The following is a 17,304-nucleotide window of genomic DNA, read 5'->3' as shown; positions in this document are numbered from 1 at the left end:
TCCCATGTAAATTTTCTGATTCAGTTTGTTACAAGACTGTAACAGCAGTTGCGTTGAATCAACAACATTGAACTGACAATGACAAAGCAATGGCCGCATAATCAATGTATAATGTAAAAGTACGTAAATACATGTAACCTTGGTACCATTCTCCACAATAACCACTGGCCCAATCTTTCCGCTTGCTAACACAGCGTGGTCACTGAGTTAGGAAGCGAACAGATTTAGCCAGCGGGTTATACTATTGAGGATAGCATCTGGCTAAAATACATGCAGGCCGTATATATGTATTTCCCTACTCCAACAAACACTTTCTTAGCTTGTGCATCATCACACTAAGCTTTTTTAAAAATCTTATTTATTTTCTATTCTGTCATTTTTACCCAGGGTAGCCTTGCTCAGTGATTAACACTGCTTTACAGAGGGACCCTGCGTTACATGAAATAATGTACGTACAACGATAATACAAACAGAAAATTAATATACATAAATAATAATGATGATCATAATGAAAACAATGGAGGTAATGTAAACAATAGTAAATAAATGATAATCAGATCATAATACAAATCAAATCATATAACTCAATCTGTTCCTTTTCGTTATTGAGGGTTCAGAGGTCAGGCCAGGTTTTACATTTGTTTTTAAAGACAGACATGAAGACAGACAGCGTAATATCAACCTTTAACCCCATACGTTCTTATTCATGGCAACTTTCCCCACAAAATTCCCAATTCTTCTTTCAATTCTCTGTGTTATCAGACTCTAAGTAGCTTGACAGATGTACCTGTTGCTAAATCGGCATGGATAGTCATCCCACATAGGGACACCAATGCGCTCAGACCAGTACTGTCCACACCAATCTAGTCGATTCCAGTTCCACAATGGCAACTTCGGTTCTTCTGGATTCCAACTCTAAAGAAAGAAAAAAGATGTAGTTAGTTAAATGTTCAAAAGGTGACATACAATCGTTTTTCATCAGAGTGTATGTCCTCTCTAAGGTGTTGTGAGAAAAAACACAATTAATTAGAAAGGCAATATTTTGCTAGAGCAAATACAACATATTTCATCCTTTTCCCTCCCCGTTTGGCCAAAAAAAATGACTGAGATGAATCGATTTGAACATTTGACAGAAGAAGGAGAAGAAGCATTGAGTCAATACAATATATTGCATCCATTGTTTGGCCCAAATATTGCTTTGGTGGCCTTTTACGTACCTTGTAGTTTTTCAGGTAAGACCCGTCTGCCCATTGCCATGTGGCTACGAAAAGACCTGGCTTCAGACCGATCCAGTATTTAACATGCTTTGAAAAAACCTCATCATTTCTTATCAGGTTTCTCAGAGCGACGTCCAATTCCTTCGTCTTGGGCATGGCAAGTGTCGCTCCGTCTTTCTTACAGGCCGCCTTGGCGCCATTGTAGTTCTTTTCGTCAAGGTAGACCCTGATGCAGGTGAAGGCAATCAGTTGATAGCCATCTTTGCATTCAGCTGCAACAGCCACATTGGAATTTTGGTCACAATTTATTCTTAGTATGAATTTTTGTATATAACAGCGGAACACAGTTGCATCTGGCTACTTTACATCGGCCTGTCGTACCTAAAATATTTGTATGGTTATTGAAGAAAGATGAATATCGAAGCAAAACATTTTTTAAAAGCCCAAATACTTTTTCGGCATGTATAGTTGATATAATTACCTATTTTCTGATTTCAATTTACAAATCCTAGTGCATGGCATGCTGTCATGGAACGCTTATGGCAAAAACAGAATTGTTGCTCAGCAGATCAGGTACATGAACCATACCTTCAATTGTGGTTGGCAGGGTGGTTGCCACCTGTGTGGTTGGCAGGGTGGTTGCCACTTGTGTGGTTGGCAGCATGGTTGCCACTTGTGTGGTTGAAGCTGTCATCTTTGGTGGTCTGGTTGTCATCCATGGCAGCGTGGCTGTCACCTTAAATTGCTTGGTTGTTATCATTAATCAATAGTTAGAGGTAAGTCACATTTCGTATGAAGGGTGTAGTAACTGGTGAGCAACATATAGGATCTTATTCAGACATTTTAAGTAAGAAGATTGCAAGAGACTTGAAAGGTAGCATTTGCATACAGTCATACATAGTATTTACCTTCACATGGTCTAGTGTTAAGCATTGTTTATTATCACTTAAACACATCTATTTTAACGCAAATACATTCAGACATATGGTAACCAGTCCCTACTGGTCTGTCCTGCCACTTGCTATTCTATGTAATCAAACACCTCATGTAACCATGGTGACAGCCATCTAGCCCAGGTCATTGACCTTATTTTGCAATGGAAGAAAAGGAAGAGGGAGACGCGGAGCAAAAACAAAATGTTTCCTTCAGTGAAGGTGAACATAATTAAGATGAAAGCAGAAGGCTGGGAAGAAGACTTGAATCCAACTAAGGCATGTACACTCCTAGAAACTGTGCAAAACTAGAGACAAACATTCCCCTCTAACTATTTTTAGATATTTGTTTACGATGTTTATCCCTTTTCTATGACTTTCTTTGGTGGAAAAAAGGAGAAAAATAGATGCTATCACTAACCGTGTTGATTTGAGTTTGCTTTCCCGGTGTGGCAGTAAGATGTACGATCATAACAGCTCCAGAACATAACATGGCCACCACTGCCATAGCGATGATGACGGTCAGACAGTAACGGTCAAACGCCATCTTGCACCTTGTGGCAAACTTAGAATCACTTGTCGTATCATGGGTATCTGTAAATATGAAATTGCAAAACACCTCAGTTTTTTCCATAATCCTATTGCTGTGCATAATATTACATACTTTGTAGACTTTGAGAATCTCACTAGTATATTTGTGTAAACCATGTCAAGGTCCTTCATTTTATAATCGTAGAGAGTTAAACTCATCAGATGAGTTTAACTCTCTACAATTGTAAAATTTATTCTCCTTGCAAGTGACATACAATACACAGGATAAATATTAAAAAAAAAACAGTTCCTTGTCTGAGTTAGGGCACCCAGGGGTGCAAGGTAAAAAAAGAAAGAGACTTTATGAATAGAGACATTGTAAACCTCCTATGTTACATTAATGCAATTAAAAAATATATTTGACCATGTGTCTTTGAATTCTCAAATCTCTCTCCCTCCCTGCCTCCCTTCCCCCTCTATCTCTCTCCCTCACTCCCTCTCGCTCTTTCGCGCTCTCTCTCTCTCTCTCTCTCTCTCTATTAAAGTATTATTTTTCTTGCAATCATTGGAAGATTCAAAGTACAAAATTAAACCTACCTCGGTCATTTTCTTGTGGCTCTGCTCCATACAGACCATCGTTAACCAAGTCAATGACTTTCTGGTCAATAGATTCTTGGAGAACGTCCAGGCCTACTCCGGATGGATGTCCATCTTGCTTCATCTGTTTATCGGGCTGCTGTAGCTTGTTGACCTTATCTTTGTCTACATAATGGTGCACATGGATGCCAGGACCTCATTTACTTTTGACTCAACAAAAAGAAACTTTTCATCAAGTTAAGTTCCTCCTACACTTTCAGGACCTTCCCCTGAACAGAAGGCCTGTAGTAGATCGTCTGATCAGTTTTAAGCAACACCTATATTTTAGGGAAAAACAGGTCCTTTCCATTTCTCAACCAGTACATGGCTGAATTCAAACCAACCCCGAATGCTTTTTATCTACTCCTATCCATTCTGACTTCTTCTCAGTGACTGATTCCCAACCAATGGCCAACTTTCTCACGAATGGAAATGAGCAAAACCATGTTTTTCTAAAGATAAGACATATTGTTAATAAAAGGTCCATACTTCTATGTCATAAACATCACAAGAGATCAGAATAGGATCACAATTACATTCATACAGCTTTTAGGGGTTCTTCTGTGTTTCTGGAGGCGTGTCAGTTGTGTCAAGGTGAGGTTGGGAATAAGCAAATATATTGTCTAATGAACTTTGATGAGTTACGGATACATCGGAAACTAGCTGGGAGGACGCCAGCAGAGGTTGTTGTATGGTTTGGATCTTATGGTTGGAAGTTGACTCCCAATCACACCCCGACTACTCTTCGGACTTACTCACAACCACCAGCTAATCAATTCCAACCGTGTCAAGACCCATTTCAGACCTCCAGCCCACAGCCGAATGAAATGTTATGAAAATTTTGAAACATTCTGCCGGCGTATCCGACTAATACCCAACCTCACCGTTTAACTGCAAACCACAGCCGACATTGCTACCAACCAACTCCCAACCATGGTTGGGGGAAGGTTGGTAGTGGTCGGGAGGTCGTGGTCAGCTTTGTGTAAGAGAGTCTTTCTATATTCGTTGCATCTTACCTTTACTAACGCCTTGGCCTGGAAGCGGTGGCAATGGGCGATGAGCTTTTCTGTTTCTACCCTTCGGCATTTTCATCTCTATTTCCATTGTGATCATGGTCGGCCAAGCAACTTAAGGGCAAGAGAAATGGAGGAGTCACGCAGTAATGTATGACTGACAACAGATAAAACAAACACAAACTAGAGGTTTATACTTGATCTGATGTCATTTTTGTATGAATTATTGTCTTATTAATAGCGGCCTGGTGCATAGAAAATTCTAGTACGTCCACAAATATTGTACAGGACTAAGAGCAAAAAGAAGAATCAGGATTGTTATATGGCATTAATCTATCATATCACACGGATCATTTTTCTATACAGAGTACTACTGTTCCACCTCACAGGAACCATTGTAGTGTATAATCTTACAGGCAACCAACGCAATATAAGGGCAAAAAAATGAAAAATAAAAAATGCTGACATCTTAATGGTAATGACATTTACTAACATTGTTCAGCACATTTGTGTAATAACTTCATACTTTGAGCATTTAAAACCACGCAAAACTGAGTGTGCCGTACGTTTATCCTCTTAGTTTTAGCGAGCCTACAAAAATCCCTACAAGATTTTCAGTTTAGCGAGCCTACAAAAATCCCTACAAGATTTTCAGTTTAGCGAGCCTACAAAAATCCCTACAAGATTTTCAGTGAGTCCTCACATCACAACAACGTTAAAGTCGTGCGTATTTTTGCATCATGGCCGTTATAGATTGTGACAGTGTTGTTTGATCTAATCATGTATAGAAATTACTAAATAAGTTGAATTTCAAAATCCGACTTTAGGGCCTTAATATTGATTGGGTTTCCTTTTAAATACCATTATGTCTGAGCAAAAGACAAGATTATTTTCCAAGAGGATTAAGAGCACACACAAAATTAGAACCAGTGTGACATAAAACTGTCATAACATCGCATGTATCCTGTTTCAACTTACATTTTATGGTACCGCTCCGACTCAAAGCGACCCTTGTAATGCCGTATCGTCTTCAAATATCCTTCTGTCTGAGAAAAATACATTATCATTTTCTTATAGTTGTTGCCTGCGCATGTTCACGTTTGATTCTTGGTATACATCCTAAAGAATCTAAATGTTCTGCAGAAGGAGGTGAAGATTGGATTTTGTTACCAACGTCAGTGATAATAAAACCTTACCAAATCACAGACGAATTCATCTACCTTATTGTCTACGCCTTTTTCTCCAGACTAATCATTGACAGGTAAAATATTAATTGCAAATTTCGCCAAAGAAGGTATTTTATTTGCAGTGCTAAGTTATTTCTTTGTTTTTGTCCACACAAAAATATCTATCTTCCAAGGAAATCTCCTCAATGGGACACACAAAAATCATCCTTATAGTTATGTTTTTTTCTTATGTTATTTCTCCCATGAAGAAACAAATTCGTGTCGTCCTGAAGGATTGAACCTGGCTACGAAGACGCAAGAATGTGCTAGAATTTGTTTGTTAAAAAACCTAACCAAGAAGGTTTCATTCCCATTTCTAGACATTCTTGAGATTTTTTCAGCGACACTTTCTCCGTTATTGATTAACAAGATAACATCTCTTTGTGTAAGAATTTGTTTATTTTTTTTTTAATCTCCATAAAAAATCATGGAGATATTTTTTTGAGTGTGTTTGTGCATCCGGATGCTTAAAGTCAACATATATAACCAATTCATATACTTGTTTGCATATGTGGGTGGAGTGTAGTTTATGGCAAGTGGAGCATCAGCAGATACCAATCATGCAAATAATAAATCTGTATAATGAATGCGAAAGCGCCATAATTCATCTAAGTGGTAAATGATAGTGCTATCAAAATTGCGACATGTGTAAGTTAGTTAAAGGTGTTCATGACCAAGCATATATTATGTAAATGTGTGAGTAATTTGTATAAACAGAATAGTTCATGGAGATATGAGGTCTCTTGTTGTTATTGTATTTGTCTATGTAAGTTGTAATTCATATTTTCAATACAGGTGATGTTTAATATTAGCTTCTGCTAGAGCACATCACCTTTGTGTCCCGTGTATTCTTCAGTTGTTTAATAATTAAAAATATTAAAAAATGCGGTTTCTGCAGCAAAAGAACCTGGCCCCTATATGTTGAAAATTTCGTAGCAGCCCTCCCTTAAAGTAAACGCCGGCGTCGCCGAGAATGTCTTCAAAGAAGGGTTAAGAAGATAATAGTTGCAGTACTATATAAGGTAAGTAAATGTGAATATTACCATAAATCGTGGAAGTCAAGGCCTCACATGATTTAGGAGGAAATAGTAGTTGTTTCAACGGATCTAACGTTAGGGATCTAACAATCTGGTCTGAGGTCTAGGGGTTGTGGAACCCTGGTAGTGTTTTGAAGTAAACTGCATTTGTGTGACAGTCTTCTTCAAACCATTCACACAGGTCAAAATAAGACGTCTGACACGACACTTCAAAACACGTAATTCTCACATGTGTTAGACCCACTGAGTATAGGTATAGAGACTAGTCTTAGACTAAAGTCATCCTTTACGTTTCCATGAAGGGAAGTGGAAGGTGATGTTATGGTATTTTGACCATCTTTCAAAAACTGTCTTTTCCGTGAAGAAGCGATGTGCATCCTTTTCTCGTTTCTCCATCTTGTTATACTCGTCGCACTCTTTCCCTGCGTATGTGATGTTGTCACTGTCAAAGTAATGGTACGCCGCCGGGTAGGCATTCGGATCCCTGCAAGCAATAACAACATCAGTGGTTAACGAAACATGTGCTTTTAGAAAAGCTGGTCTTTGCTTACAACTTTCTTTAATAATGCACAATAAGTTCATCACAAAAGCTATCAATGTAATTATGTACATAACACGCAATAAAACAAACAATTTGATTAAACTTGCGACAACAATTCCAACGGAAGCACACGGCTGAAATTGCATGGACATCGTACGTATCCATAAAATATTTTGATCAAAAACGTAATCGCTAGGATCTAAAATGTTGCAGGGTTCTCTTTAGCGGGAGTTTTGTTTTTATTTTGACGTGAAAAATACTAAATGAGTGGGCTAGCTTTATACATGAAAACCCACACTACTCTCGGCACGCTTCCGGGTCGTTTGAACGCCAAAATTACGCCAAAGACCCCATAGATTTGCAAAAAAGTGTATGTTTTCCCGAAAGACCACAGTAGACTTGATTTGGGACAATGTGAAAACTTATTTAAATGACCACCTGGAAGTTATCTCAATGGCCAGGTGGCCAGGCAGACGAGGTCAGTGGTACAAGTTTGACCGCAATACACCCACGTAAAAATGTCAACCAATCACATAAAATCGTTCGCTCGTTTTTCGTTCAGTAGTTTATTTACAAGGAGGGGTCGCTATCATTTCCCCTTTAACGCGATAGAGGCACTTCCTCTAACACGGGACCCCCCATTTTACGTCCCTTCTGAAAGACGAGTGCATGCCCAACCGTAATGCCCTACCCAGGATTGACCCGGGGTTACCCGGAATTGAAATTGGAATTGGCTAGAATTGGAACCAGAATTGAAATTGGAATTGGCTAGAATTGGAACCAGGAGCTCCACCGAGTGGCTGATACCCTCCCATATAGAATACATATTTATGGTGGCACTGTGTGGCGCAATCGGTAGGGTGTTTCGCCCAGAACCGAGCGGTCCCGGGTTCGAAACCCCGATATGCCCCGATGTTGTGCCCTTTGGGAAAGACCTCACTCCACCCAGGTGTGAATGGGTACCTGACCTCTGTTTGGGAAGGTCGTATTGAGGTCACCTGCAGCCGCCCAGACCCTTGCGACAGTTCCTTAAAGTGCAAGTGTGGAGCAAATATGTATCTGTTGTGTATTATGTGATTGTAAACATGCAGCAATTCAGCACTGGCTGCCATTGCACGGGTGATTTCTGACCAATAAACCATTATTGCTATTATTATTATCATTAGAAACCCGCCTGACCTGCAGTTCTCCCCATTGCTCATGCCGTACACCTTGACCTGATCACACATCTCTGTAGCCAGGATCATCGTGAACCAGCCTGTACTCAGCCAGATCAAGCCACCATTGACACGTCTAAAGTCCAGAAAAACAAGAAGAATATTTGATAAAGATGATGACGATGATATCTTATTTTGCTTACTTTATTTGCTGTTTACGAGTACACAAATACACATAATTATCAACATTCATAAAAATACACATGAAACAAATACACGCACAAACAGAAATTGCACAGATTTAAAGAAACATCAAAAAAGGTCCATTGTTATGCAAATTAAACCAATACTGAAGACAAGAACATGTTTACCCTCACATATTACCCACAATGCATTTTGCTGTTCATGCGTACTTTGAGTCGTGAAACTCCTTATCATAGGGCTTACTTACCTCTGTAACCCGGTCTCGTTATCAAACAGTTTGTGGGAATAATGCATTCTTTCTGGTGACAAGAAGTAAAACTCCACGTCCTTGGAAACCTTTGTCAGATTGAATAAATGGTTGTACGTCCCCCCCTTTCCGTTTGTCCTCATGGTATCGTCTGGACCCCATACTACCAGTTTAGACCGGTTTTCTTTCGAGATGATTTGCGTGATTTCCTTAAAGGCGAACTTGAAGCTACTGTGTGTTGCTACGCGGACTGTAGTTCTTGTTCCGACGTGCTTTTCAAAGCCGGTTACAGGAGAATGGTTCATGCGTATCACACACTCGGCCTGGTCAATTTCTGCTCCGGCCGTGTGGTTCAGGACATGACCAGAAGTGGACACAAGAGCACACACACCGCAGTGAAGCCTCAATGCCTGGGGAATAACACAATAGATATACGAGGAGTGATCAATAAGTCCTCGGCCTCACACAGAAATAAGGTGCACAAATCAAATTTCGGGGCATAATCATGTAGTATGTCATCATTTAGCAATATCCACCAAACTTCACATTATTGTGGCCAACACTTTTTAGTCGACGTAGAAACTTTTACCACTTCTACCTTACATTACAGGCTATCTGTCAACGAAAAATCAAGACTTCGTGCACAGCATGTCCAGGGAAAAACATACGAAAGCCGAAAATTATGCTGCATTACCAAGGTTAGCCGCCAGGAGGCCATACACTCGACCTTGACCTTTCTGTTTACAACACCTACGCACAAGCCGAATATCATAACAATCCATATGCCATACTTAATTTATACTTGCAGAAACACATACATACATACACAAACAACAGACAAAAAGAGCCCAGAACTATACCTCCGCTTTTCATTGAGGTAACAAAACTGTTCACTTCACCAAATGCTGAGACAGTAGCATGCAGAAAGATTCACCTCTCTATCTTTCAACACGTTGACGTATCCACTGAGCGGGTTGGTGACATTGAACGGTGACGGATGGACCGGACCAGGCGGTGCGGTAGGACTGGTGGTCCTGTTCGGGACGTTGGTCGGGACTTCTGTTCGTCGTGAAAGTCCTGTACTCGGTGCAGGACGACACGGCGGCTGGGGTTTCAGGTCCCCGAGATACCGGTACGTGGGGAAGTACACAAAGTGGGAGAGCGTGAATCCCACGGCTATTCCAATCAGGAAAGGTGTTTTGCCCTATGTATGGAGGGCAAAATAAAACGAGATTGGACCACATGGAATCGTCATCAGAAACGAACAAAGAAACTAGAACAAATTGCTGTCGATCCTGAAGACAGTACAAACCAGGTCAAAAGATACAAAAATTGAAGTTCCGCTGCAGTACCAAGGTCACATACCAGGGGGCCCAAAATCAACCTTGAACTTCGGCTTCACAACACCTGCCCACATACCAAATATCATCGTAATCCATCAAGAGGTTCCTGAGTTATGCTGACTACAGTAGTGCGGAAACACAAACAGACAGACAAACACACACACAGACACACCCAAAACAATATCTCCATTTTTCATGGAGATAATAAACGAAGGTTTTGTTGGGGGAGGGGGTTTCTACCAGTTGTCCTTACAATAAAAAAGATAACTGAAACTTTGTTTTTCTTAAAACCCCAGTTCTGAGCATGGCTAAGCAGAATGCTATATATCCTTAATAGTTGCCATGCCTTTACCAGTACGTACTCATTTATAGTTTAAAGTGGTAGTTTCCTTTTTTGTGATCGGTACGTATCACGTATAGGCACCCGGTGTAGAGCCAAATCCTTGAGCTGCCAACTGCGTGAGAGGTCAGCTACTGCACCTGAGCACGGCACTTTTGGGGGATTCCAGTATACGTGAGAGGAGCGCCTGTGGGGAGTTACGGCTGAGGTGGATGGGGACAGGGCAAGATTTACAGGTAGGATTAGGGTTAAGATTAGGGCTAGGGTTATGAAAGGATTTATAGGGAAGGGGTTTGGGGCTAGAGTCAGAGTTTATAATATGGTTAGGGTTAGAATTATGCTTGAACATTATCACGTCCCATGAATCTTTTGCACTTTGATTACTTCTTTCGCCCATAATGGAATGGAATCTCCCAAAAATGTCGTGCTCAGGTGCAGTAGCTGACCTCTCGCATATTTGGGAAGCTCAGAAACTTGGCTTGACACCGGACCACTGGACAGAATATGCAATCACTTCCCCAGTTGACCTAGAATCAGTAGACTGTATAAGCCTGAGGGCTTAAACAGACCAGCGCTTCGCCATCATGGTAACAAGCCCCCTACCCCCCTCCCTCCCGAGAAAGTTTTGCTTTACAGCTTCCTAACAGAGGTCCCGTTTATTGATTCCGACAAGAAGTAATAGAAAAATCACCGGATGAGCTTAGTTTACCTGGCGGGAGTTGAAGCTCACGGAACCAAGAAAGCCTAGCCTACAACCCTGGGAAAGATTGGTGACCTGCGGAATGGTCAACCGTGGTTGTATTGGGAAGGACTCAGTGTCCGTGTGGAGCCCACATCTGAGCGGCCTCCAACCTATAAAACAAACCTAAAATCTACCCTACATTGACTGAACGCGTTAGTGCTGACTTGTTAGAATGGGTACTCACCTTATTGTAGTTAGAACACTGACCCATAATGGCGAATGGTATGCGACAAGTAGCCTCCACTAGGCCCACTTCCGGGCGTATGAATCGTAGAATTCGGCCGAAGAAGGAAAAATTAGCCAGTAGTGTCAGTCCACAGTGAAGATCACATTTCACCCGTTTAGGAGCCTGCAAGTGAAACCCTGGCGTGGTTAGTCTGGTAGAGACTATGCGACAAGTGGCAATTAGCGTGACACGGTTGACTCCTGTATCAGACGAAGGGTAGCACAACTAGTTTACAAACTGCTATTGCTCGCAGTTCAAATCTCGGTTTGCCGGTTATCCGTTATCAAATGTGAGCCCCGGTCGAACACTATGAGCTTGTAAGTGTAACTGTTGGTAGACATGCTACACTTACAACTAGAAGGAACTGTCCTGTCTATGTCGATTTGGTCCGACTACCCCTCTTCCCTCGCCCCGGGCGCTTATAGCTTACGTACTGACCCACTTTCCTTAAAAGAAGGGATGATTATAAGATAAGAAATCAGATAAGAAATCAGTTCTTATTTTTATGTTTACCCAGAACTTCAGAAGTAGACATATTGTTTTTGCTCCGTTTCCTCTTCTCCCTCTTCTCCAAACAATGAAAAACCATAGATATTGCCACAGCCAGAGCTTGAAATCTAGCAAGCTGGCACGCCTGAGATAAAACAATAGAATCCCTTTAGAGACCTTATGAACAATTGTCATGCAAAATTAATTGCTTTTACACTGAGACATAAATGTATGCAACGCTCATACACACACACACACACACACACCAAAAAAACAACTTGGGACAAGAATTTCATTTCGCAACTAAACTGAACAAGCATGATATGCCGCTGCGTAGAATGCCCTCCCCCTTGTAACGTTAGTTGCTTATGCCAGGTCATGCCGTTAACCATGTGATACTACATGATTGTACAGCGGTGGGCAACGTCGGTCCAACTACACAAGTGGAGGTTGGTAAACGCCCTCAGGGTAAATTCATTACCTTGCTACACGCCATGGAGGTTCTCATTATAACCTCCTTTATACAGGTCGGATAAGTGTTTGATAAGGTTTGCGGCCGGCATGCACGACGTAAGTGTTGCAAAGTTACACCCTTTGAAGTTCGCATGTTGATTATAATTGACAGGCCGGTCGCTTTTGATGTGCACGTGGGGTGGAAATCATCGAAGAGCAACGCAAATGTAGATGCAAATTTCCATTGCTAACTTTTTATAAAATCTGTCAAAATTTAAAAAAAAAGAATTATAACAAGATTGGCAACATAAAAAGATGTTGCCATGGCGACGGTGGTCTCTGTTAACGTTTTCGTTTTTAGCCCGCATGCAAATAAGGACCTCTCATAAATCATATCAGTCGACCACCTTCTCTACCAAAATAACACAAGTTGTCCAATGTATGAAAATTTTGTTTTCACAAAAAAAGATATCGTACCATTTCCTCATAAATTATGTAAATGAGGCCCTCTATGCAAGATTTGTGTCTAATAGTGGCCACATTTACTCAACTTCCAAATGGTGCAAAATCCCAATCATTTACCACTATGGATTTATAGTATTTTGTCATTAATTATGCAAATTAAGTATCAAATTGCATAATTGATATCTCTCGATATCTATCTCTTTCTCAGTTACATATGTCATGTGTTTGAGAGTACTATAATACAATTCAGCTGATTTATTAACTGTCCTCATTAATTATGCAAATCAGATATTGATTTGCATAATTGGCATATGATTATGTGAATCATCACTTAAGCTATCTACACACCAAAAAGTATGATGATCCGTCATCCCCTTCTTGCGTTATTCTCTTTCAAAGTTTGAGTCAAAATCAGCTCCTGCAGTTCCAAAAAAAAGCCGCTAGGGGGTCCAAATCTACAGGACATATTTTCCTAACAAAGAGCTATCCACCACTTAAAAATCATGACTATAGCATGTTCAGAAGATGAGATTCGAAAAGCAAAAGTTCCCCTGCAGTGCCATAGAAAGTCGCTAGGGGGCCCAAAATCCAATCATTACAAGGTCTCCCATAGACCTACCCACCTACAAAATATGAAGACAATACATCGAGGCATTCTTGAGTTATCGTCCCATAAACTTTTACATTCCTGTACAATTCCTAGAATTCTTGCAATCTGCACACAATATAGTAAAAATTTGGCTCGCCCCTGAGGCGTGGCCAAAAACATGAATACTGGGATCGTGTACGGTCCAAAACATGCCTCACATAATTTAGGAGGAGATGCTTTAATCATATTAGTTGTTTCAACAGATCTAACATTAGGGATTTAATAATCTGGTCTGGGGTTGTGGAACCCTGGTAGTGTTTAGAAGTAGACTGTATTTGTGTGACTGTCTTCTTCGAACTATTCACACAGGTCAAAGTAAGAAGTCTGGCACGAGACTTCAAAACACACAATTCTCACACGTGTACGTATGATCATTTTCTCAGCCCATTTAAGGCCTGTGACACCTGGGGGTTGGCTAGGTTAGCAGTTATTTGTACGTAACTTTTGATGTATCTATCTATTTTTGGAAAAAAAATTGACCAGATGATGGAAATAACAAATATTTAGAATATCAGGACAATAAAATTTTCAATCTCATATATTTTTGGGTTAAAAACAAAGATTTTGTTTAAAAAAATACTGCTGTACATTGATCTGTGAATTCCCCAGCGGGGGCAGGGACTTTAACCTTGAAATTTTACGACATAGGAGTACTTACAATTGAAATTAATCTGTCCAAGGCTATTTTGTCTAATTTGACGATATCGTGTTTTATTTGGGGCCAAAACATCAAAAAGTGATTTTTTTCTTATTTTCCGTCAAAAATTGCTCTTGCTAAAATATGATCATTCTAAGGTCAAATAGCCTTGGATAATATTTTTTAGCAAGGTATAATACTATCAGATTCATTGCTTTTTCTAGGAATCATGTGATTTTGACCGGGGAAATAGCATTTAAAGCTGGCATACTACGGGGATTTAAGCTGATGTGTATCTCTGTCACAGTGTCTATTTATTTTTCTTCCCTTTTTTCCGCCATGGTGTGATTTCCTTTTCGTTATGGGCAAACGTTGTGTAGCTTTTGGGTGCGGTAACACTCATAAGTTAGGGTTTAGTCTACGTATACATGAGTTTCCAAAGAGTCCCCGGCGTCGCCGCGTATGGGAGAAGTATGTGGGGAGGCGGAGGGCTAACTGGACCGCTGGCGCCTGCCCATACCTGTGCAGTGCGCACTTCTCTGCAGGGCAGTTTCTCGGTAGCCCTCTTGAATGTAGGTTTGGATGTACCAAGCGGGCACAGCTCAAGTCCACGGCCTTCCCTGACGTTTCTGATGCCAAGCCTAGCTCGGCGGCGGCTGGTAGTGCCGGTGGAACACCGGTGTCGTCCGCTGGAAGAACGGTGTCCTCTGCTGGAAGAACCAAGTATGGTGCCTATACAATGATGGACTTGAGGACCAGTAGGATTCTCACCATTCATTTGGTTCAGGTAAGCTTTGATTAATGGCTTCCACTCATCATAAGTATCTTATGGGTATGTCTTTAAATAATGTAATCAATGTAGAATATACAGTCAATCTGTTAATTATATATGTCTTTTCATAGAGCAATGAAGTGGCTGGTGGCAGGAACAACATGGAGAAGGAAGGTTTGATGAGAGCAGTGACATTCCTAGGCACCAGGAACTTACAGATTTCCCTAATAGTAACTGATCGTCACCTGCAAGTGGCCAAATGGATCCGTGAGAATATACCTGCTACACGTCATTTGTATGACATCTGGCATATTGCTAAAGGTTAGCATTTTCAATAATCTTCTAGGCTAGCTACAAATCATTTATGAGGCTTTTGATTAGGATTAAATAAACAAGCAACACAAACTAGTTACTTTTATGTACAATACATAGACATATTTTAACAGTGGTATTTTTCATATACTTCCACTACCAGGAATCAGGAAAAAACTCACAGCCCTTGTAAGGGAGAAGGATTGCGCCATCATTAGCGGCTGGATCCAGTCCGTCATAAACCACCTGTACCACGCTCCTCCGCAGCGTCCTAATAAACAGCACTATTCCAACACTGAATGCGTGTACGAGTCTTTTCTGGAATACATTATACGCATGAGCGCTAAGTGGCGCGGCGCCTGGGTTCGTCACACTGACGGTCCTGGGAAAGAGATCGTATTTTCCGCCAATAGCATGCTGGGAGAAGCAACCTGTCCCGGGAACGTGTTGATTATTGGCGGGGAGAATGCCAAACTCCCTTCCGTAGCAAACTCCCTTCCGTGGCTAAATCCTTTCCGTGACATAACTCCCCTTTGTGACGGGGTATCTTAACAGCGCCAACAATAAGGTACTTTGTAAATCTTCGTTTCTCAGAACGTATCACCATTGTACAGCATTTTACCCCCCAAAATCGTCAACTTGCGTCTTGTTTTAGGCCGTGCTAGTTAGAAGAAATAACGGTTAACTGTAGAAGATCGCCCATTCTGGCGTACTAATTCTGGCGTGCACACATAACTATTCTGAGGATCTATCAAGAACAAAGAAAACAAAAGAAAACAGACAGCTGTGAATTCTAGAAAGTTTGATTTTGTTGAGCTTGATCTGACATAAATTTATTTCTAAGCCCACGATTTAAACCTATGGCTTCTCCGGGGCGCTGGGTACGAGCGTGCACCTGTACTGGGCGGCAACCTCCACTAGGGACGGTCCTGGTGACCTTGTGGCTGCCAATTGGTCCTCCCTTGAGAGCCATCTACACAACATTCATGATCTGTCCCCCCGGCGTGACCATGGTGCTTTGGGAAGGAGACAGTGGCTTCAACCAAGTAAGACTGTTATCCGATGTGATGGTCCTTTAAATTTAATGTTACATAATGAAGGTACATTTACTGGTTCATCATATCATATTACTTTTCAAAAGTCTGAAGAAGCACAAAAATGTTGTATTAGCATCAATATTTCTTTCACTGTTTTTTTTTTCTGTTTTAGTCACCAAGGCAAGTGCTAAGTTAGGTCCCATTGTCAACAAAGCCTGTCTGCTAAGGGACATCAAGAAGCTGTCACCCAAAATACCAAACTGCAACACTGGAAGGCTTCCACAGTTTGGTGAACCACTTTGCACCCAAATGGGCTTCTTTCTCATATTGGGGTATGTTGACAAGGTGAGTACCATTCTGAAATCAACAGGTTCAAGCAAGGAGAATTTAGAGACACTTACACCTTCTAGAGCCTCAAATGTTATATATTTTCTATTACCTGTTCCTTTTTATATTGTATGTCAAAGTGTACCTTTACTTGTGTCATAGGTTGTACTTAGCAGTACTGCACCACAATGAGAACTGCGGTCGGCCACAGTTGGAGACCAGAGAGGGTGACAAGGTACATAAGCTGCGGTACAAGAAATTCAAGACCACCTGCACCGTTCAGGACGTACACCCAGACTGTACATTCGGTAAGGACTATTCAAAATTGATTGTTATTGCAAACATTGTTTGTGATTAATGGGGACTGGTTAGGTCACTCTTTATTTGCTTACCCATTCAATGTCCCTTTTAAGCACTTAAAAAATGAATATCCGAGACTAATGCTGCTGTCCAATTCTTCTATCTCTGTGAAATACAGACTATGTGAACTGAAACAGTTAGAAGGTGTGAGGTAGGAGAGGAGCCCTATGAGGCGGAGGCACCGCCAACACTGGCAAGTGCTTTCCAGAGACCAGAAAAAGCAGTAGCAGTAGCAGCCCACCGGACCAGATTTGGACTTGACCTCAATTAACTTGTTTGAATGTTAAAACTGAATGTATCATATCCTAGATAATACCTGTTAGTGTTACTGAATTGTTCTTTATGAACATTTGTAAATACAGTAGATTCCAGCTATTTGCATTACTGTTGATGGCATATTTCTGGGATATG

General features: G+C 40.9%; 1 protein-coding gene and 1 long non-coding RNA gene across 2 annotated transcripts; one reads left to right on the top strand and one right to left on the bottom strand.

Moving 5' to 3' along the window:
- Nucleotides 1-6,289: 6,289 nt before the first annotated feature.
- Nucleotides 6,290-11,863, bottom strand: LOC136437917 (alpha-N-acetyl-neuraminyl-2,3-beta-galactosyl-1,3-N-acetyl-galactosaminide alpha-2,6-sialyltransferase-like). Its single transcript, XM_066432496.1, has 5 exons — nt 11,351-11,863; nt 9,676-9,945; nt 8,742-9,151; nt 8,313-8,426; nt 6,290-7,076 (listed from the first exon to the last, which is right to left on the bottom strand). The coding sequence occupies exons 1-5, from the start codon at nt 11,375-11,377 to the stop codon at nt 6,872-6,874; spliced, it is 1,026 nt and encodes a 341-aa protein (XP_066288593.1). The 5' UTR covers nt 11,378-11,863; the 3' UTR covers nt 6,290-6,871.
- A 1,744-nt stretch (nt 11,864-13,607) lies between these two features.
- Nucleotides 13,608-15,421, top strand: LOC136438530 (uncharacterized). The gene is made up of 3 exons (XR_010756445.1): nt 13,608-14,872; nt 14,989-15,178; nt 15,333-15,421. It is a non-coding gene; the product is annotated as an uncharacterized lncRNA (long non-coding RNA).
- The last annotated feature ends 1,883 nt before the right edge of the window (nt 15,422-17,304 follow it).

The sequence above is a fragment of the Branchiostoma lanceolatum genome, chromosome 7, assembly GCF_035083965.1.
Source record: "Branchiostoma lanceolatum isolate klBraLanc5 chromosome 7, klBraLanc5.hap2, whole genome shotgun sequence".
In the NCBI taxonomy this organism is placed as follows: Eukaryota; Metazoa; Chordata; class Leptocardii; order Amphioxiformes; family Branchiostomatidae; genus Branchiostoma; species Branchiostoma lanceolatum.
The sequence above is the reverse complement of the archived record's forward strand: the minus strand, read 5'-3'. Positions and strand labels throughout refer to the sequence as shown.